This window comes from Crocuta crocuta, unplaced genomic scaffold, assembly GCF_008692635.1.
Source record: "Crocuta crocuta isolate KB4526 unplaced genomic scaffold, BGI_CrCroc_1.0 scaffold139, whole genome shotgun sequence".
Lineage (NCBI taxonomy): Eukaryota > Metazoa > Chordata > Mammalia > Carnivora > Hyaenidae > Crocuta > Crocuta crocuta.
The window spans coordinates 11,957,478-11,979,793 of NW_027533258.1; the positions used below are offsets into that span (position 1 = coordinate 11,957,478).

The following is a 22,316-nucleotide window of genomic DNA, read 5'->3' on the forward strand; positions in this document are numbered from 1 at the left end:
AAAAAAAAAAAAAAAAAAAAAAAATCACTCACTTGAAAAGCGATCTTTTCCTCAGATTTGCACTTCTTTTCCTTCCCAGAGGAAAACATAGGTGTCTCATGGTCTTGTGGATGTGGAATTCCCCCAACAGCGTCTGTGACCCTCTCCAGCTCTGTCCTTGATGACGACCAAGCAAGTGGTGTTTCTACTGTGTATAATATTAATTACTGTCTTTATGTTTTGGTAGATGTGGGACAGTTTCTGGCAAGCTTGAGAGTGATTTTGGAATCCCTTTTGTCACAGTATACTGGAAAAACCCTTGTAGAAAAACTATGTAATTCGGTGTTTTCGATGGCAGCTCGTCAACTGGTAAGACACGATGACGGCCTTTGTGAGGCAGGGGGGCTTGGTGGCCCGCAGCCCCGGGCAGGGCCTGAGGCGGGTGTTCAGTGCCTTGTCAATCTCCCTTTTAGGTCATCTTTCTCCTGGACTTCTGTACTCTGGACATTTCACACTGCGCACTCCTGAGAGAGTTCAGCACGCTTCCGGAACTGTTGAAGCAGCTGTGCAGTGACCCCGAAGGAGGACCGAATACGGTAACTCAAAAGATCCCCTCTGCATCCCCTCTTGAGAGTGATATGACGAAACTGAACGAAACCAATGTCATACACATCTACACAAACAACAGATGGCCCCTGGAAGACCCCGAGTTTGCTAACAAGGGTAAAGGGCGGCCCGAGTCAGTCTGGCCTGGTCAGCATCAGAAAGCAAGCTGTACGTAGGTTACTTTCCTTTCCTGGAATGTGAAGTTACATAAATCCGTATAAGTGAATAACCAGAATGAAGTCCAGAAGAGAAAATATACGTTGAAAGGCAGATTAGAAATCTGGGTATTTAAAAGAATTTTCTCCCTCCTTAACTTTACAGCACACAAAGATTTTTCACTGTCTTCTTTGAGTCTCAAAACAACTCTGTGGAAATAGGAAGGGCATGTATTATAAAGCCTGCTTTAAAGGTAAAAAAGCAAAGATGATAAAACAGGGAGGGAGGAGAGAAGATGGGCTCAGATTTGCCAAGGTTCCAAATTCAGTGTTTTTTCCACTGGAAGTTCAAGCTAGTAGTGCTTTTCAAGAGCGAACTCTGCCCCAGCCCAAACCAGAAGCTAATCACAGAAGCATCTAGTTCACTAAAAACCCCACCGCGCTCTGCTCAGGGAGAGCCGCGTGTTGACCAGCGTGCGCCGGTGGAACGTCAGGGACACTTTGAGCCTGTGTGGCGATTTGCATCTGGTGTCCGGGCCGGCTGCCCGGAGCGCGAGTGCACAAGCACAGGTCTCTGTGTGTCTGGACATGAAGTGACAGACGCTTGCTTGCTTGCCTGTTCGTTTGTGTAGCTCGATGTGGACGCTTGGCCGCAGGAGCACCCTGTGGTGCTGCACACGTGGACAAAGGAGTCTGCACACAACTATGGGAACAACTGCCATGAGGTGTCCGTCTTCGTGAGCCCGGGCGCTACCTGCTTTGAGGTGGAATTTGATGAGCGGTGTGAGACCGAGAAGCGGTAAGACACTCACGGTCTTTCCCCAGGAGGTAACGGTTCACACGCCAGAGGGCAGGTAACAGAGATGATGCCTTCACAGGTACGACTATCTGGAATTTACCGACGCTAGAGGTGGAAAAACACGCTATGACACCAAAGTTGGCACTGACAAGTGGCCCAAGGTGAGTGGCGCTCCCAGAACGAGGTGACGTGCACGTTTCTGCACCGAGCCTCTGCCTTTGCCAGCCCTTGGGGGGAAGCATTTATCACTCTCTTGTGAAAGGAAGGGCTTATGTCAGAGTTCACAAATGACAGCCGGTCACCTGTTTTGTTAATCAAGTTATCTGGGAACACGGCCATGCCCGTTGGTTCACGTGTCGTTTCTAGCTGCTTTGGCGCTGCAGGGAAGAGCTGAGCGGTTGCAGCAGAGACCACACAGCCCCAGAGGTCTAATAATTTACTGACTGGCTCTTCACAGGAAACTTGCCAGTCCCTGGTGTGTGTCACATTGTCCGGTGTGAATGGGGAGTTGTGATCTTTAGCGCAGAAGGGCCAGTGGGCCCAGGAAGGCCCAGAGCCTGTGGGGAAAGCCAAGGGGGCCCACGGTGGGACCCGCATGGCCTCCGGGGCAGCGTTTCCTCTCCGCTGTCGGGTTCTTGGCGAGGAGGGAGCAGAGGGACGCACAAGCACCGTTTCTGGCCGAGCGAGTAGTAGGCAGATGGGCGCCTGAGGTTTAGAGAACTGTCAGGCTGTTTTCCGCCAACGCTGCTTGCTCAAGAGGTACGGCGGTGAATTCTGTTCCGGTCATTCCACTGTATGTTTCTCCTTCAGTCACCTTGGTGGGCGATGAGATAGAATGGCGAGAATACAGACCAGTTTTAGATTTAGATTTTTTGAATCTTGAAGAACTTGCTTGTTCCTGAAGTGGCGCTTTCTCATGGCTCTTATGTTTCTCTCTAGAAAGTGACCTTTAAGGCTGGCCCACGGCTCCAGTTCCTCTTTCACTCTGACAGCAGTAACAATGAATGGGGCTACAAGTTCACGGTCACGGCTTACGGCCTGCCTGATGTGGCCGTGTCGTGGGCATCGGATTTACAGCTGCTTGTTTCCCGGCTGCTGGGACGCCTCGCTGCCCAGTGCATGGCGCTCAAGTCCACGCACCGNTGGATGCTGTTTCCATAGTTTCCCGATGCAGAGTTTGGAGCCTGTCACAGAGGGTGCTGGGGATGCCCTGGCCGGAGGGCCCTTGGGGCACGGGGCTGGTGCTGCACAGCATTGCCGTTGCTTTTTTTTTTGTTCTCATTAGTGAAATCTGGAAGGCAGAAGTAGAATAAATTAACTCTATATCCTTTAGCCACGTGAGTGTTTATGTTAAATATGGAAATGTGGATTTTGTCTTAAAGTGATTTTTCAACTTAATTACTGAATTCATCCAAGAAATAATAATTATAGAATAAAACTTTGCCGTGTATTTAATTTTTTTTATCATTTTTTGAGTTTTTCGGATTGTAAAAGTAAAATCTAGAAATTGCATAATGGGAAAATTGAGGAGAAAAACCACTCCTAGTGCAGGGAGAAATATTATTAACATTTTAATAGGTTTCCACCCAGCCTTTTTTTTTTACATCTATTCATAAACACACATGGGTGTATATTTAAGTCTTATATTTTTCACAGACTGAAGCTTATACATCACGAGCATTTCCCCATCACTATACATCTGTGCCTGGTGTCCGGCAGTGCCCTGGAGCTGAGGCTGCTGCACCGGACAAGTTCACGGGGTGTGTGTGGGGGGTGTTTATCAAGTGCCACAGTCATGTTCTGGTGACCACGTGGATCCCTTGCCCGACTTCGAACTTCTAGGAGGTTAAAACCTCCTTTCCGGCAGTTGACGGACTCTCGGTGTCACCAGGAGAACAGAGCTCTCACGGGCCATCTTCTCTCTCCAGAGTTAGGGGGCGACGTGGCCGTGCCCCCGGCCAAAGTGGCGGCGGTCCTGAACTCCCCGCTGTGGAAACCGGTCTTCCGGCATCAGCTGCGCCTGGAGCTGGGATTCGCAGCGCGCTGGCCCACTCGCCCGCACCAGGATGGGGAGGAGGTATTTACTCTTCCCGTGTCTTTCTACCTGCAGTGGAGTCAGCTCGCTAATGGTGACTGCTTTGAATTATGAGCATCTTTGTTTGCACACCCCCACCCCACTGCCTGCTGGTAGCCCCTCGAAGGCGGGCGCCGCCCCTGGTTCACCTGGTGTCCGCACTGTGCTCAGGGGCTGGTGGGTGGTGGGTGTTCAGACACGGCGAGGGAGTGACCCCAGACAAGTGGCGTAGGTGCTCAGGAGGGCTCTCTGGGCGGAGCTGCTGAACGAGCCGGTTGCGTCTGCTTCCGGCACCCGCGGGGCCGGGGCCCGACCCAGTGACCATCTGTGCTGCTCTCCCTCTTGTCTGTGAACAGCGGCACTCGTGCTGTTTCGTCAACTAAACGAGTTTGCCTGTCCTCCCCGTTCTGTCCCCCTGGCCTCTGTGTCTGCTCTGCCTTTTGTGCCTGCCTCTCCCAAGCGGCTAGCTGAGGGTCCGGGCCTCTCCCCCGCCTCCCCACCTCCATCCCCTCTCTGTAGATGTGGCTTTTTGGCCAACAGCATCATCATATCACTCCTTGTCATTCCACCGCCGAGCACCAGTAGTGGCTTCTGTTGCCTGAGCTCCTCGGTATGACAGTCGAGGCTCTGTCCCGTCTCCTTTTCACCTCAAGTCTCTGCCCTTACCCCCCACCCCACCCCCACTCCCTATCCTTGGGTGAGACTTCAGGCCAGGTCAGTCTCCCCGCTGACTCTTAACTCCGGCTCAGTCTTCAGGGTCCGGCCCAAAGCCCACACCCTCCTCCTTCATGACGTCAGCCGCCCGGGGCTCTGTCCTGTGGGCTCTCAGCACTGGGCGTCCCTCCCTGGCATTTGGCCCTTGAGAACCTTTTGCTCTGTGATATCGCTGGGGTTCATGCCCTCGCCGTTTCTGTTCTGTTTACCCTGGTTTTCAAGCCCGTGTGCCTGGCTGTTTCCCCAGGACGCCCCGTGTTCCGTCCTGCTCCGGCCCAGCGGGTGCTCGCTGGACCACACCCCTCGAGGGAGGAGCCGTGCTCACGGGGACACATTGTTGTCGTTCCAGGTTACGTGCGTCTCCGAGGACCCCTGCTGCCGTCTTCTTCTTGAGTTTGCACAGGCAGACGCTGCCCCGAGCTCCTATGGGCCACTGTCAGAACTGTGCAAGGGACTCACACAGGCATGTAGAAAACAGGCCCCAAAGACAGATAGAGTTGCTGGTTCCACTATTGATCAAGCTGTGAACGCCACCTTTGCTGCTCTGGTGTGTCGTACTCCAGACTTATATGAGAAGCTGCAGAAATATGGTAACTTATACTACAGGGAATATTTCTCATCCGAAGGCCAGTTGCTAAGTGTTAAGAAAGCTATCTTAAGTGAAAACTAAAATACTTTCAGACATAAACATGTTTCTACAACTGTAGGCTTCATCTCGTTGAGTCCTGCTCTGCTGCCGAAAGATTTGTGATCAAGTTATAGTCAGTGGGTTGTCATGCATTGCAAGTAGCCTTGAGGTTACTAAGCAACAGGTCACTTGTTTCTGCACAAATCTCACGGAAACTTGCCCACAGGTGTAACGGGAGGGCACCCTAACTTGGGTTTAGTCTCGGACAAGAACAGTTTTGGGGGCTGGGGGCTCTGACGTTCCAGGAAATGCCGCTTACGCCCTGCCCCGCTGAGGTCATTCAGTGTGTCCTCTCCTGCCTGCAGACGGAGCTTGTGTAGCATCGTCCCCACTCGGCCTCCTTCACTGGCAGCCTGCTCCTCACCGGGTCATGCGCCTGTGTTCACGGTGTGTGCAGCCTGCAGCCTCCTAATAGTCTCTGTCCTCATCACCTTTCGAGGGAAAAACATCTCACACTCTCCCTAAAGAGGACATGGGGTCCCCAAGCACCTCCGTGGCACAGATGAAATGAGGGGGAGCGGGGGCTTCCTCCGTCACAGCAGGTCACTGACGGCTGCTGTTACTACGATTACTGTGAGGATCACCGCTACCTTTTTGCCCAGTTCTTTGGAACTCACGCTGCAGAGTTTATTTCCTGATTTCTAGAACACCTCAGTTGATCCTTCCTCCTTTAATTCTTACCCGTTTCCTTTAAGAAGCTGCTCAAACAGTGAAAACCTACATGGATTTATGAAAACAACCATCCTATGGAAGAGTATACACCTCTCCTAGGGGATGGGGATGTGACCTGTCAGGTTTTGAAACAAAAATCCAGTGTATGTTTTCATAATCAAATGATAGTAAGAGAGCTGGACAGTCTCAGTAGGTGGACAAAGGCCTGTGAGTTAAAAGCTGAGAAACAGGAGCACCTGGCTGGCTTTGTCGGTAGAGCCTGCGACTCTTGATATCGAGGTTGTGAGTTCAAGCCCCACGTTGGGAGTGGAGTCTACTTAAACTAAAAGTCAAGACAACAACAACAAAAAGAACAACCCTGAGAAACAAAGACTTTGGCTGGTAGCCTGTTCCCCAGCTCATTTTCAGCACGTTCAGAGGCTCTCAGGAGGGAAACAGTCTGCTGTGGGGGCTGGACGCAAGCACTGTGCTGAATCCAGCTGCTTGAGGGCCCCTGCCACTCGGGCTTCGGAGGCGCCATGGGAGGCACTCCGTTCCCCGGGCTTCACGGGTCCTGCGGGACGGGCTACGTCCAGGGTGGCCCTTGTCTAGTTCACTTGCTCATTTTTGTCTAAAACTTGCTCAACCTTTTGCCCTAGAAATGTACGGCAGGAGATCCTCACCTAGATGGTGAGCTCCGTGAGGGCGGGCGGGGGCCATGTCTGTTCGTCAGCATTGTGTTCCGGGGCCTGGTACGGAGAGCCCAGCAATTCCTGCGTGTTGAGAGAATCGTCCTTGCATCACACGTCAGCTCCACAGTGAGCTTCACCCTGTTCTGGCACGTTCTCCTTGGGTTTTTGCAAGACAAGAAGGAAGCCTCATAGGTCCTTCTTTTAAACAAACAACTTTTTTGTTCTGTTTCTGGTTATAAAAATAATACCCATGTAGGAACTTAAAAAGTACAGAAAATCTTAAAATAATGTTGTTATAATCTTACCACTTTAAGAACGTGTCTATTAACATTTTTCTGTGTATCTACCTGGCCGTTTTATCTAGGCATATTGATACAGTACATGTGTGCATATCTACGCACAGTGTTTTACATACGTATACTCTTTTTAAATAGACAATTTTGTTTAGACCGTTTCAAAACTGACCTTTTCTACTTAATTTATACCATGAACGTTTTTCATGTCAATAATTATTTTTGACCCACTTTTACTACTCTATTTTACTTTTAATATTTTAGGTATTTTACTTTCATATTTTTACTTTAAATATTTTACTCCGTTTAATAGTGTGTCCATTTCAAATGTTGTTCAATTGAAAAGAGTTAGTTTGATGTAACACAGAGAACAGGTATTTGTGGCTCATCTGATCTTTATTACGCCCATGTGCAATGTGTGCCCCGGAGGCAGGAGACTTTCCCTGTGCGAGGAGGGTTAGAAGCTCGTTTGTGCGTCAGGTCGCAGTAGAGAATTGAGCTAACTGAGTGCCTTCTCCTTATCTCCTCTCCCCAGTACAAAGTGGGGGCCACACAGCCCTGAGCGAGGAGTTTGCACAGGTGTACTGCTTGGCGGATGGGATTCGAATATGGATGGTAAGATTTTCTTTGCATGTGATTTTTATGTATTTTCAGTTTTTCCACCATGGTTCCTTGTAATTAAGGTGTAATAGCTCTCTTCTCAAGTATGTAACCTTAGGTTTGTTTTTTTTTTTAAACTTAAGTTCAGTGGCAACATGAAATGCTGTAAAATACTTTAGAGCCCTTGAAATCATAGTGTGGTGAGTGCTCAGGATGTTCAGAGTAAACTGGGTGTGTGTGGGGCGCCCCCAACTCCCATCACCCCAAAGGCTACTCCGGGGGACCTTGTAGACCGGTGGGAGAGGATTGCAGTAGATACGGAGCAGCCACTGATGGCTTTCGGTGGGGGAAAGGCTGCTCTCAAAGGGGGGGAACCCTTCTGCATAGTAGGAAAGTGGTTCTGTAGCCTTGTTTGTTACGGCCATGAACTGGCGGACAGTGAGGCCGTGTGTCGCCGTGCTACCTAAGCGGCACTGCAGCGTGAGACGATCACGTACGGCTGTGCCACAGGAGAGCGAGCGCGGCAGAGCCACGTGGGTCAGCTTACAGCCAGGATGGAGCAGAAACCAGCAAGTCTGATAGGAACGTCTGAGTACGCTGCGCCTTACGTTAAGTTTACACACCACCCGGATCTGTGTGGCGTGGTGCAGTTATACAGATGCACAGAAATGATGCACATGCCATTAGGGATGGAATGAATCCCATATATTATCATCGTCTGCGTATTCACAGTCATCTTAAACACTGTGTGGTGATGGGGAGAAATCCTTAAGTCACGGAGGGGAGGATGGACAAGGACACGGGGCGCAGGAGATCAGCCATGGTCTTTAGGTCAACCTGGCAGCTGCCCCAGGGGTAGAACGATCAGGCTTTGCGGCTGCTGTGAGTGGCGCACAGACGTGTGGCACCCAGGACGGTTCCTGCATTCCTGACTTAGTGACTTGCTGGGCGCTGAAAGCATTGACCGGACTGGAGAAAATGGCCTTGGGTCTTTGGGTAGAGGGTGAGTTCACCCTGGGACGTGCTGAGGATGCGAACATATGCGTTATCAGAAACACCTGGCTGGAGAGTTCAGTAAACGTGAGAGAATCTTGCTGGTGCTTCACGGAAATGTCAAAATAGAGATGAGGATAGTTTGACACCATTGGAGATGTTTTTTAAAAGGTATGAGTTTACCCAGGAACGGAGAGGCCTGACCTGGATGCACAGTAATTTGAACATACACACCAGATGGATGGCTAGATGGAAACCAAATGAACAGATTCTCAGAAGGAACTGAGAGGTATTGTCCTCAGAATGGTGTGAGGAGGGCCAGAGCAGTGTTGGCCAAGGAAACGGCAGGCGTGTCCAATGCCCGCCGCGGACGGCGCCAGTGAAAGGGTTTGGCACTTGATGAGGCACAGGTAGACCAGGTTTCCGGCCTAGCACAGGACAGACTGCCGAGAGCTGGACAAGACACCAGCCTCCTTTCCCAGACCTTGGCCTCTGGGGCAGCACAGGTGGCCTGCTGCCCTGGCTGTCCACACTGTGGCTCCCACTGTGTGACCAACTTCCTGTGCGCGACAGGCGCAGCATCACTTACAAGTGTCCTCTCATGCAGAGTAGAGGAGAGGTCAAGTTTTGGTCCAACTTCAGCAAACTTCATTGTAACCCTAGAAGACCCTTCACTTCTCCATTCCTCTGTCTCTGCTTGCTCAGCTTTAGGTAGCAGCCCCTCGGGGTACAAACCCCCTTCCAAACAGTGCGTAGTTAAAAAGAAAGAAATGTTGCACATATACCTGTAGACACGTATATCTTTCAAAGCCTGGATTACTTTTAGGACAAACAAAAGCAACTCAACCCTGTGTCCTCAGCAGCTGGACAGTAACTGTTCCATTGCCCATGATGTCAGTGCTGCTGTGTGTGTTTCAAGCAGCCTGGTGTGGCTGTTTGGGCCTGGACGGTGTAATTATGTGGCTTCAATTCCCCCCTCTCCCCCCAGCTAGAGATGAAGCAGAAGTCCCTGATGAGCCTGGGGAGTGAGGTGGAAGGAAGGCACGGGTCAGAGGCTGCCGAGCTGAACCCCGAGATCCTGGGTGAGTACGCCCACTGAGCCTTCTGTCCACCTGGCCTAGGGAACCGTTCGGTGACCTGTCTTCTAGATTGTTTTAGTTGAAGGTGTGTAGACCTAATGAAAGTTAACACTGGAGCTACATGTAGTTTCCAAGAATGGTCACAAAGAGAAAAATTGCTGGAGAGGAGTCATTGTTTATTAATATAACCCAAATGGAGTGTCTGATTGCTTCTCTTAGGAGAGATGTCAGGTGCTTTTGAGCTATATCTCGTTAATGTGTTTAAAGTGTGCTCTTACTGAATATTTAGTGGATTAAGGAATTACCTGCTAATTTCTTAGTGATATCATGGTCAATTTAAAAACTCTTACTATTTTAGGGGCACCTGTGGGGCTCAGTTGGTTAAGCGTCCAACTTCGGCTCAGGTCGTGATGTCACAGTTCGTGGGTTCAAGCCCCGTGTCAGGCTCTGTGCTGACAGCTCGGAGCCTGGAGCTGCTTCAGATTCTGTGTCTCCCCCTCTCTCTGCCCTTCCCCTGCTCACGATCTGTCTCTCAAAAATAAATGTTAAAAAAATTTTTTTTAAAGAATACTTCTTACTCCTTTAGAGCAATGTGCTCAAGTATTTAGATGAAATAGCATGATGTCTGTGGCCTACATGGAAGTAATCCAGGGAGGGGCGGACTGGCCTCGGGCTGGCATTAGGGGTGCACAGCACAAAGGGGTCCTTTTCCTCTTCTCTCGGCGTGTTAGAAAGTGTCCACAGTATAACCTCTTCTTAAGTGTGATGACAACGCTGGAGAGATTTCGACTTGTACAGTGAGACAGAGGGTTATTTTCTTCAGTAGATGTGTACATCACTGTGGTGACCGAGGTATTTCTCGTCCTAAAGTAGAGTTTACATAGATTATTTTCTCTCCAGAAGTAAGCAGTAAGTTGAGTTGAGACGTTTTTCACTACCTTCCTTGCTGTTTGCATTTAGCAAGAGAGTGTATTCAGAAGAGTCTCCTGTTACTAAGATTTTTGCCTGTGGGAGTGAGTTCAGAAGAAAGCTGTGCCAAGTTGGTGGCCGCAGATGACGTGGATCACCTGCAGCCACGTGACAGGCGCCCGAGGACGAGCTCTGTGGTAGAGGAGCATTTCCAGGCCTCACCGTCTCCCCTGGAAGCGGCCACACCTGCCGCGAGGGACGGGGGTCCCGGCTCGGATGCGCAGCCGCTCCCGCCCCCTGGCAGCGGCCCTTCTGCCTCAGAGGTGCCACCTGCCGCCGCCGCCGAAGAGCCCTCATCACCTTCCGCTCCCACCCGGCGGCCTCCCTTCACCCGAGGGCGACTCCGGCTGCTCTCCTTCCGGTCCGTGGAGGAGGCCAGACCGGCGCCCACGGTGAAAGAGAAATACCCGCTGCTGAAGGATCTCCTGGACTTCATCAAGGACCAGTCCCTCTCCCACGAGAGGTGAGCCGGGCAGCACCCTCCCAGCCCCTTTTCTTTTCCCGCTGTAGGCAGGTCAGAGGCTGGTCGGAGGCTTAAGGTTCACGTTAAGGCGAGCAAGTAATACGTGAAAGAGAGATTGAGATTTGTTCTAGAAAGTTCAATGAAAAATTGGGTGATTATTTTTTTTTCTTTTAAAGATGTGTTTTGTCGCTTCAGATTTGCATGTTGCACTGTATGAAAATTGTACCTCAGTACCGTCCTGCTGGGGTGGAAAGAAACATTTGTTATGGTGGCTGTCAATTATAAATACGTCTTTTTTAATTCTGGGAGAAATGTAAGCTTCGATATTTTCTGACAGAATTCTGTATCTGTGGGCCTACATCTCTGGAAGTATTGCATGTTTTAATTTCCTGTCCTAAGTATTATAACTTTGTGGGACAGTGAAGATCTCAGAGTTCCTTTGTGATTACTGAATTTGCTGTGGGCCTTCCGGGCAGTTGGCGTCAGCTGCTCCGTGTTGCTGCTGAGCAGTGACTAAAAGTCGCAAACAGGTGCTGGCCCCCCTCCTAAGCGACCTTTCTGACGCCCTCAGGTAGTCTTTCCGTGTTGTTAACCTGGTGTCAGAACCTCCTTCTGGCCCCGCTCAAGCTCTCTCAGAGCCCCTGACTTGAGTTCTGTGTTCAGTGTTGTGAAGGTTCTCTCCTGGAGGAGAGCGCAGGCGCAGAGCGTGCTCGAGGCCCTGAGGATCACTCAGTACTGCGCAGAGTCCCTCGGGCAGCCTCACTGCTTCCAGCCGCCGTGCATACTCTTCCTGCTGGAGCTCCTGAGCTGCCAGAAGGAGTTTACCAAGTAAGTCCAAGGTCCACGCCTGCAAGGAAGACGGGCAGGGGTAATTTTACAGAAATCCTGATTGTCTTCTTCCCTCAGTAACTAGTATTTCCATGTAGGATGCAAATTTATGTTTTTGGTCGATTCTCTCATCCTACGGAGAAATGGGTTCTATCCTTTTAGTAAGTAAATGCCAGATATATGTTTATTCCTCCTGAAGAGTTTATCAGCTGTATTTGACCGGACAGTGAGGATTGTATTCCCTGGTACCCATGCTCGTCAGTCGGCTCCTGGAGGCTGTGAGCTAAATTTAACCTTTAATTTACAGTTAGGACATGAAGTATTTCATAAGGTCGTTGTAATAGCTAATCAGTAGTATTTCCTGAGCACAGACTCTGCCAGGCACCGATCTAGGTGATGTATATGCCGCAGCGGACAAAGCAGACAAGACTCTTGTTCTGATGGAGCTTCTATTTTGTGGAGGAGAGACGGGCAATAAAAGAAGTTCATCCATCCATCCATTCATCTGTGTAATCCGTCCATCCCGGACAGTGATCTACTGTAGGCCCTTGAAGCTGCTGTAGTGTAGGTTGGGTGGTCAGGGAGTGGGCTGCGAAGACGGTCTGTGAATTAGGACCTCAGGTTGAGCTCAGGGGGGAAAGCACTGACGGCTGAAGGAACAGTGCAGAGGCCCTAGGGCAGGGGCTCAGCCTGAGGAACGGAGTGAAAGCCAGGGTGCCCGAGTGAGGGTGGACGGGAGGAGTCCCACTCAGGAAATCCGGCAGGGCTCAGGTGATACACATCTTTGTAGGACATGATTTAAGGTGTTTGGGTTTTGTGCTGAGTTGTAGACGGGAGACCCCTCTGGGACCCCAAGCCTGGGAGGAGCTACCGTAGTTTACGTTCACCAGAGACCCTTCTGGCTACTCTGTGGGAAAGTACGGGCAGAAGCAAGGTGGTCGGGAGAGGGTGTGGTCGGCCAGGCAGGAGGTGGTGGGCTCTGGCCCCGGGAATCATCCTGGAGACGGAGAGAAGGGGGAAGACTCAGGATCTGCTTTGGAGGTAGCGTTGCCAAGTCTCACCGCTGGATTGGGTGTGAGGGGGAACAGAGAGACCCAGGAGGAAGGAGCCGCTGGAACCTTGTCTGCGGCTGTTAGTGGATGGCGTTGCACTTTCCTGAGGGGCAAAGGATGGAAGAAACAGATTGAGGAGAAAACCAAAGTTGTTTGGCGTGTTAAAGTTTGAGCTGCCTCTTTCACATCCAAATACAGTTTTCCGGGCAGGAAAGGTAAGGGTCTGACATTCCGCAAAGCAGCCGGGCCTGGGGACAGGGTCTGGAGATGCTCTCAGCACGGAGATGGTCTTTAAAGCCGTGAGACTGGATGGGCAAGAAAGAGGGCAGAGGTGCACAAGAACGGGCTCAGGACTGAGCGTGAAGGGTACCTCTTTGTTCAGAGCTGAGGCCGAGGAAGAGGGGTCAGCTGAGGAGATCAGGAAGGAGTGGCCATCAGGAGCCAGCACCGGGGATGGCGGGGCCGTAGGGGCCGGGAGAAGGACGTGCCCTCCGCTGCTGAGGGAGGTTGCGCCACGTGAGAACACACCGGATTTGCTGCAGTCTTGTCGGGGCCACGGGGCCAAAAGCCCAGTCGTGTTGGGTTGAGAGGAAAATGGGGTGTGTAGAACGGAGGGAGAGACCACAGACACCCATTTCTAGATCTTTGGCCTTAAAGAGGAGCAGAGGAAAGGGCCAGAAATGCAGGGCACATGAGATCAGCGGAGAGTTTGTCAAAGTGTCAGAGCGCTTCGTACGCCGGCGGGAGAGCGTCTGTCCCGAAGCACCCTGGACCCACGGCAAGTGCCCCGTGTGACAGCGAGGGTTCGGTTTGCACAGAGCCCGGGAGGCCGGCCGTGGCTGCAGGGGGTTACAGCATGGATGGAGCACAGAGCCTGGGGACACCTGTGTGGCCACAGCTAAGCATGAGGGGTTGGGAAGAGTAGTGGCAGTTTCAGGAGAGGCAGCAAGGTTTGAAATAGTAACAGCAAGTGAGAAAGGCAGGCTGACCGCCCGACAGTTTTCGGTGCTTGTTCAGAGAAGTGTCTCTTCCCACGACACCGCATTATTCTGGCACCCCTGTGGGGTTCTCAGGCGAGTGTATGGTGAGGGGCGGGGTGCGGTCTCAGCTGGGTCTGCGGCCCAGAGGAACGAGGCACGGGGTGGCAGTGAGCATGAGGTGTGTCCTGGGTCATCAGCGAAATGGGAAGGGCTGGGAGGGGTAGGGTCCTGTGGTGTGTAGAGCTCCCTGGGGCTGAAGTCGCTGCTGGGGGGGCCAGGTCGCCGGGGGTGGGGGGCTGCTCTCAGGTGAGGATCTCAGGGGCGATGCCATCACTGTGCTGACAAGGGTCAAGGTGGAATCGGGGCGGGGAGGGGAGGGTGGGGGTGGCTGGGGGGTGGGGCCCGGGGGGTTCGGGTGGCAGGTGATGGAGGTGAGCCGTCGGGGAGGGTTCCTACTAACCGAGCTGTGCCGTCCCTCACTCCCGTGGCCGCCCCGTGGCCCTGCTTTGCCCTTACTCTCAGCGACTGCGTTTGCGCTCAGGCCTCTGGGCCAGTTTGTGCAAGCGCCGCTGCGTCCTGGCTCGTCTCCGTGTGAGGACTTGTGATTAGGAAGTAAGCGATAGTTTGGCAATTAAGTGATCAGTGTTTTTTTCTCTGTTTGTAGCTATTTTGGACACTTGGAGGGCTGCGGTGCAGATTTGCACAAAGAGATTCGAGACACTTACTACCAGTTTGTCCTATTTTTGGTCAAAGCAGTTAAAGGATTTAGCAGCATAAATGACAGGTACTGTATAACTTCATTTCTAGAGAAAGCATACTTTCTATTTTTTCTGATTTTAAAGGAAGTACATGTTCAGTGTTGAAAATATAGAAAAACATGGAGTTAAAAAAATTGTAACCCCTCATCTTACCATCTTCAGCTAATTTGCCGTGCTAACTTAGTATCCTCCGTCCCAGCCTTTCTTCTCTGTGGCATGTAGCATTCTCGTAAGAACTCGTAACCCATCGTCTTCAGTTTCTGATGTATTAGGTGCAGTTTTAGGATCTGAGCAGAGAGCCCTTTCCCGGGCCCCTCCACAGTAGGGGCTTCAGAGAGAACCCTCGGTTCAAACGGCTCCCTCCCCTTCTACACTGACTGACCTGGGCTACTCTGGGGCTGGCCGTCATCATGTGTTTATCCGGAGGTGATCTCTACGGCTCCGTCCTTGACCACCAAATGCCCCCCGACGTAGGCCTGGCAGGGCAGAAGCCTCACGTTGCGCTTTCTCCGAGCTGTGTTTGAAGAGGGCTTGTGTGGAGTGTGAGCAGCTGGGCCGGACCCTGTTCCCTCCTCTCCACCTGCAGGCAAAGCAGGTCGTGACCTGCTCGGTCTCTTGTCCTCACTGGCGACAGCAGCCGCCACAAATTGCACCTTCGTGGGCTCTCTAGGTCCCTGCTGCCGGCCTTGTCCTGTGTGCAGACAGCCCTGCTTCACCTTCTGGACATGGGCTGGGAACCCGGCGACCTCGCTTTCTTTGCCGACATTCAGCTACCCGATCTCCTCATGAAAATGTCACAAGAGAATATCAGTGTCCATGACAGTGCGATCAGGTAAGAACCCAGTCCCGCAGCAGAGGGCTCCTGGAGAGGCTCCTCCCCGGTGGCGTCCTGGCTCCATCCGACACAGAGCAGCCCGGTGACCTTGGGCGAGCTCTTGGAGCCCCCGCGCTCGGCCCTGCCTCCCAGGGTCGCTGTGAAGGGTAGGTGAGTTCTCTTTCTCCGGGGTGAGAACAGGGTCTGGCGCATGGAAGTGTATGTGAGTTGGTGGTGGTGGGATTGTGAACTTGGAGGAGAGGATCTTCCGCATTTTTGGACACCCTAGTACCGCTTGTTCAATCAGAGAACCCTTTTGTTTATTTTTTGGTTACGCCCATTTGGAGTTTTAGCCACTGTAACCTCTTGGATATTGTAAGGACTTAGGATATGAGAAAAAATAGTACACAGATTTTCTTTCCTTTCCACTTTCCTGCCACCTTGCTCAAGTCCACTTACCCGTTAGCCACTCACGTCCATAGAAAAGACAGAACAAAAGGAGAGAAGGAGGCAAGGGGAGAGGCTTCGCTTTGTCAGAATTGTGGGGAAAAGAGGTAGCACTGCAGGCTCCCAGAGCCTGGGCCCTGCCCCTCCCGCCCCCACTCCCCCTCCCTGCCCCTCCGAGCCCCGCCCAGAGCGGAGTGTGAGGAGGCCTGGCCGGCAGGCAGTCTTTTGGGTTTGCATTTGTGGGAAGCAAATCCTCTTATATGTAAAATTCTGGTGCGGAAACAAACTATAAGCTGAAGTTATGGAAATTTATAACTTTGCATCTAAAAGGAGCCCCTGAGATTATCTGTACGAAACTCTTTCTTGAATGAGGAAACTGGGCATCTGGGTGCCTCATTCCCTTAAGCCTCTAACTTCACTAACTTCAGCTCAGGTCTTGATCCTACAGCTTGTGGGCTCGAGCCCCGCGCTCTGGGCTGACGGCTCACAGCCCAGAACCTGCTTCGGATTCTGTGTCTCCCTTTTTCTCTGCCCCTCCCCCACTCCTGCTCTCTGTCTCAAAAATAAGTAAACATTAAAAAAAATGTTATGAGGAGCGCCTGGGTGGCTCAGTCAGTTAAGCATCCAACTTCAGCTCACGTCATGATCTCACGGTTCGTGGGTTCGAGCCCCGCGTCGGGCTCTGTGCTGACAGCTCAGAGCCTGGAGCTGCTTCAGAGTCTGTGTCTCCCTCTCTCTCTGACCCTCCCCTGCTCATGCTGCCTCTCTCTCTGTCTCAGAAATAAATAAAGCATAATAAAAAAAAATTTTTTTTTTAATTTTATGAAATGAGGAAGCTGAGGAACGGGGCGGAGTGTGGTGGCAGGGCCTCAGAGCAGCTGGTGGGAGAGCCAGAGCTTGGGTGCCCTGCTGGTACCACCGGGGTGTGCCGAGCAGGCCCAGATCGGCTCTGGGGCCCGGCACAGAGTAGGGTCACCACCAATGGGTGTCGGGTACACTTATGCCCTGGGGGCACCACCTTTCAGGCTCCGGTTCCTCACCCACTGTCCTCTGCTCCCATCTCGTTTTTTGCGTATCTCTCGACAATCTGGCAAGTTCTGGGGCTTCTTCCGCTCAAAAGTTTGACGACTCCCAGCCTGCTACATAGCACTTCCGTGATTACTGGGAGAGGCATGCTTTTCTCTCTTTATGTCCTTCTTCCAGCCAGTGGAGTGAAGAAGATGAGCTTGCTGATGCCAAGCAGAACTCAGAATGGATGGATGAGTGTCAGGATGGCATGTTTGAGGCCTGGTATGAAAAAATAGCCCAGGAAGACCCAGAGAAGCAGAGGAAAGTAAGACCTCACAACTGGAGTAATCTGAAGTGATTTGTTGGGAGTTGGGAGAGGAGAGTCTGCCTGGGGGGTGTCAGCAGGCCGGCTCCCAAGGGTCCCCAGTGGTGGTCGGGACCCCGCTGTGTAGCCTGAGGGGCCCCAGAGCCTGGATTGACCTCCCTCCGAGTGCAGCTCCCCTCCGTAGAACAGGACTCGCAGGGTGTGGGCCCATGAGGCAGCGTTGAGGCAGCAGTGGGACGTGAGGGGCCTGTTTGTTCTTTAATTAACTGAGAGGAGTGCCGAAGGTCCTGGGCTCTGGTGCCCTCGGGCAGCACATACTCTTCCTGTGGGCAAGTGATGCAGCTTGGGAGCAGCCGCGTGCACAGTCAGAGTTCCGTGGTTAAGACGCACAGAGGCGCTGGGCTCCACAGCCCGCCGTGTCTGTGTCCACGTTAGGTGTGGATCCGTCACCACCACAGTGTGCCAGGCATCTCCCGCCTCAGATTTGTTCGTTTTCTCAGGGTGGCGTGCCTACTGTGTGCCAGTTGCTTTGGTCACGTAGCCCCTTTGTGGTGGTCAGATGGGGCACGCCCACGTGGCCTCTGCGATACCGCTCTCTCGTGTGGTGGTATCTTACTGGAGGCATCAGGCAGCTCTAAGGTGACGTGGCTTGTGTGCTCCGTCTACTAGTGACTCTCCTCCCTGCTCTCAGGCGGTACTGAGCCCCTAGCTCCTTTCCAGTCAGGTCGCTTGCTTGGGGGGGCGGTGCCCTGCCACCGCCTGGAGGGGTCCCTTTCAAGTGCCTGCAAATGGTGCTGCGTGGCAGCGTCTCCTGTATGTATCCCTGAACGCTGCCCTGTCCAACCAAGTACCCGAGCTAGAATCTGGGTGTTGTCCTTGACCTCTCCCTTCTGCGGCCCCACGTCCACCCTGTCCCCAAGGCGCTGCACCTCCGCCTCCTTAGCGCCTGTCAGGCCTGCCTGCCTCTCACGGCCCTCAGCCCGTTGTGAGGCTGCTCCGACAGCCACTCTCGTGGCCAGCCTCCCTGACTGCGGTCTCGCCTCCTTCAGTCTATTCTCCACTTGGGGAACTTCTAGAAAGCTCAGTGGCCCGTTCCTCCACCCCCTTCCCTCTCTGTACTGCGATCTACACCCAGGTACTGAATTACTGCCAGTCTTAGGAGCCACCGTCCCTCTCTCTCGGTGCCTCCTGTGGAACTTGCTGTTGATTTTGTAGGTCATGCCCACCACCCTCACCCCCACCCAGCTGACACCTGTTTGTCCCTCAGGTCTCAGCTGAGGACTTACCTCCTTTGAAAACCCTCCAAGCCCTTCCTAACAGCTGCCAAAACCCTCTGCAGGGTTCTCTCGGCCCTTGACTGCCGGGCAGAGCTGTTGTTACTCTCTGTCGTCACTCGAGGGGATTCCTGAGTCCACAGCAGCTCCTCCGTCTCTCCCCCGGCACCTGCGGCGCAGCAGAGCCCCTTCAATACCTCTTGTAGGACAACTGGACTGTGGGCAGCGGCCGTGTCGGGAAGTCCATCAGCTGACTGTGTTCCTTCACCTTACAGATGCACATGTTCATCGCCCGCTACTCTGACCTGCTGCACGTGGACATCTCCTGCGACGGCTGTGACGAGATCGCGCCCTGGCACCGCTACCGGTGTCTGCAGTGCAGCGACATGGATCTCTGCACAACCTGCTTCCTAGGTGCGCACTGCAGTCTGAGTGCGCCATGCCCAGAAGTAATAGTTGTGCTGTTTTCTGCGACCTCGGCCTTTTATTCACTGCCCCATGATAGATGGCCCGTGGTGTGCTCTGACTGCTTGCNTAGACACACAGCACCCACGAGTGCACAGTCAGTTGAGGCTCCAGAAAATTACTTCTCTGTCCGAATCGTGTACAAGTGGTCAAATACACAGAAGCAGACCTTAGAAATTCTTGAATATTCTTGATGTGCGGGTGCTGAGGTAAAGCACAGCAACAGTCGTGAGCATCTGAGTGCTGTGCATGCGTGGCCCCATCAGAGAAGGTGCAGCCCCTGTCCTGGGAGCAGTTAGTCTTAGCAGGAGCCTGGACAAGCCTACAGGGTGCACACCCGAGGACACAAATGTGCACGAGGGGTACAGTGCCCTGGAAAAGTTCAGGAGTTGTGACAATCGGTGTTGCAGGGAAGGCTCGCGAGGAAGTGTGAACTGTGGGTTGCGACTTGGTCTCTGAAGAAAGTCAGAGCTGGATGGTGTGAAGGCGGTGCGTCAGTGTCCAGAGCAAGTCCAGGGACAGAGGAGTGAGCACCTGCGGAGTGTCTAGAGTCTTTCCAGCTGAGTGACAGACGGAGGCAGGCGAGGCCCAGACTGGGGCCCTGGGGTCAGCGGCTGGCATGTTGGAACGCATCTGTGGACAGTGGGTGCCGACAGTCAGAGCTCCTGCTGGAGGAAGGTGGCTCTGGCCTTACAGGAGTTTCCCTTGGGGACTCCGTCTCCACAGTGACCAGGGTTGTCGCCTGGACCAGCTTTGCAGTGGTGGGAGCAGAAGTGGGTCAGACGTGAGGAGTGCTGAGCAGGGTGGTGGGGCCCGGAGACCCACCGGATGCGCACACTTTCCCACTCTCAGGGTTCGAGGTTGTGGGGTCTGTTTCCCTGTGTGATTCTGGAATGAAAAAGTGAGAGCCCAGACCCGATGCCTCCTCAGTGCTTATTAACAGGAATACACAGTGGATGCTTGTCTGTGGGGCGAGGGGCGTCACACAGGAGACCGCTCACACACGGGCACGAGGTCTGGTTTCTGCCCGTGGTGGTCACAATGGGGATTTGTCATCCATTCGATGAGGCTCTGTGCGGCGCCGGGGAAGGGGGGATTGGTCCGTGGTATCGTGGCTCAGAAGGTCTGTGCTGAGAGTACTGATGATGTGCTCGGAGCCACTGGACAGAACACCCTGCTCTCCAGAAGGTACCTGTGACCCCTGACATCCCGACTGGTAACTTGGCAGATGCTTCTAGATTGGTTTGTGTTTGGAAACTGGCACTTGTAGGAGCCCTTTGCCTGGTCCGCCTCACGCAGTTGTTCTTTCCCCAGGTGGGGTGAAGCCCGAGGGCCACGGAGATGATCACGAGATGGTCAGCATGGAGTTTACCTGTGACCAGTGCCAGGGTTTGATCATCGGCCGAAGGATGAACTGCAACGTGTGTGATGACTTTGATCTTTGCTACGGGTGCTACGTGGCCAAGAAATACTCCTATGGGTACACCTCCTTTTTTCTTTACCAGATTCCAAACGTACCCACAACGAATGAGACCAGTATACTGAATCCGCATATGCCCACTACCCCGATTAACACTTAGGGAGATTTTGCTGTGTGTGCTTAGCTTATTCCTTTTTTTCTTTGTTAAAGTATTTTAAAGCAAATCACTGATCTTATTTCCTTCATTCATAGTCCACATCCATTCTAAAAATTACGAGCATTTTCTCATATTCCTGAAATGATATTATCACACTTTGCAAGTGTCGTAAAAGGAATTCTGCGGCACCTACTTTGCCTAGAGAATCTTTTGCCGGGGCGGGGGTGAGAGGGTTGTGAATCCTGAAGTGGTACGTACAGTGTTTGTGTTGGTTCATTTTTTCTGGCGAGAGGGCTGGCTCACACCTGTCTAAACTTTCGGGGACCGCGGCCTTAGAGGTCTCAGCGCCCAGCAGTCACTGCACGCCTCCCTGCTGAGCCCCTGGTTTCTTCTCAGGCCTCAAGAGACTTGTAGGCCATAAACGTGTCTTGCCTTTGCAGCCATTTGCCCACCCACAGTGTCACGGCCCATCCGATGGTGACCATCCGGATCAGCGACCGGCAGAGGCTCATCCAGCCTTACATCCACAACTATGCCTGGCTGCTCTTCGCCGCCCTGGCTCTCTACAGCACCCACCTGGCCAGCGCAGAGGACGTGGGCGGTGAGAGGCCGGATGCCCGGGCCCGCAGCAGCGCCGCCGCCCTGCGCAGCCAGTGCATGCAGCTTGTGGGGGACTGTCTGATGAAGGCTCACCAGGGAAAAGGTGATTGTCGCCCGTGCACCAAAACATCCCAGCTCCCGGCTGCGAGTGCAGGAAAAGCCTCAGCAGCAGCGAGACGCTCAGTTAGAGGCAGCCTGACCCACTTTTGCACGGGAGACGGGAGCTGATTCCAGACTCCCACACACATTTGAGGAAGACTGTCGCATTAAAATGTGCTTAGTTTCTCCAAAATGTTTACATGAAGGTATAAAAAAAAAACACCTAACCATTGAAACTCCTCCTGTCTGGGTGATATATGTCGTATTTGCATCTACCAGACAACGTTGGCAGGGGGAATGGTTTCTTTTTTTCTTTTTATTTATTTATTTTTTAAAAATAGTTTCTTGTCAAGTTGGTTTCCATATAACACCCAGTGCTCATCCCAATAAGTGCCCTCTTCCATGCCCATCTCTCCCCCTCCCCCCCCAACCCATCAGTCCTCAGTTTGTTCTCAGCANGGGTTGTTTGTAATTAGTCCATTTTCATTCATGATTTTGTCTAATGGGTGCTCTCTCTTTTCTTTTTGAGAGCCTGGCTAGAGGTTTGTCAATTTTGTTTATTTTTTCCAAAAACCAACTCTTGGTTTCATTGATCTGTTCAATTGTTTCTTTGGTCTCTATGTTGTTTATTTCTGCCTTGATTTTTACTATTTCTCTTCTTCTACTGGGTTTGGGGTGCTCTTCTTGCTCTGCCTCTAGTTGCTTTAGGTGCGCTGTTAGATTTTGGACTTGTGCTTTTTCTAGTTTCTTGAAATAGGCCTGGAGAGCAATGTACTTTCCTCGTAGGACTGCCTTTGCCGCATCCCGTAGAGTTTGGATTGTTGTGTTTTCGTTTTCATTTGTTTCCATATATTTTTTTAAATTTCTTCTCTAATTGCCTGATTGGCCCAATCATTCTTTAGTAGGGTGTTCTTTAACCTCCATGTTTTTGAAGGTTCTCCAGACTTCTTCCTTTGATTGATTTCAAGTTTCAAAGCATTATGATCTGAAAGTCTGCATGGTATGATCTCAATTCTTTTATATCTATTGAGGGCTGCTTTATGTCCCCAGTATGTGATCTATCTTGTAGAATGTGCCATGCGCACTTGAGAAGAAAGTGAATTCTGTGGCCTCAGGATGTAGAGTTCTACATCCTGTCAGATCCATCTGGTCCAATGTGTCATTCAAGTCCATTGTTTCTTTAGTGATTTTCTGTCTGGTTGATCTATNTTTATTTTTTTTTAATTTTTTTTTTTTTAATTTTTTTTTATTTACTTCTAGGAGAGAGAGAGAGACAGCGTGAGTAGGGGAGGGTCAGAGAGAGAGGGAGTCACAGACTGAAACAGGCTCCAGAC

General features: G+C 52.1%; 1 protein-coding gene across 1 annotated transcript in view; it reads left to right on the top strand.

Moving 5' to 3' along the window:
• The window catches only part of ZZEF1 (zinc finger ZZ-type and EF-hand domain containing 1), a 102,363-nt gene that overhangs the window by 46,325 nt on the left and 33,722 nt on the right, over nucleotides 1–22,316 (top strand). The window contains exons 21-37 of the mRNA XM_077746889.1: nucleotides 227–348; nucleotides 453–575; nucleotides 1,373–1,539; nucleotides 1,619–1,700; nucleotides 2,479–2,681; nucleotides 3,469–3,616; nucleotides 4,677–4,917; nucleotides 7,187–7,266; nucleotides 9,233–9,326; nucleotides 10,284–10,755; nucleotides 11,419–11,583; nucleotides 14,280–14,399; nucleotides 15,044–15,205; nucleotides 16,838–16,967; nucleotides 18,517–18,655; nucleotides 20,021–20,186; nucleotides 20,724–20,986. Coding sequence (XP_077603015.1) covers nucleotides 227–348; nucleotides 453–575; nucleotides 1,373–1,539; nucleotides 1,619–1,700; nucleotides 2,479–2,681; nucleotides 3,469–3,616; nucleotides 4,677–4,917; nucleotides 7,187–7,266; nucleotides 9,233–9,326; nucleotides 10,284–10,755; nucleotides 11,419–11,583; nucleotides 14,280–14,399; nucleotides 15,044–15,205; nucleotides 16,838–16,967; nucleotides 18,517–18,655; nucleotides 20,021–20,186; nucleotides 20,724–20,986 — 2,877 coding nt within the window. The remainder of the gene's footprint in view (nucleotides 1–226; nucleotides 349–452; nucleotides 576–1,372; nucleotides 1,540–1,618; nucleotides 1,701–2,478; nucleotides 2,682–3,468; nucleotides 3,617–4,676; nucleotides 4,918–7,186; nucleotides 7,267–9,232; nucleotides 9,327–10,283; nucleotides 10,756–11,418; nucleotides 11,584–14,279; nucleotides 14,400–15,043; nucleotides 15,206–16,837; nucleotides 16,968–18,516; nucleotides 18,656–20,020; nucleotides 20,187–20,723; nucleotides 20,987–22,316) is intronic.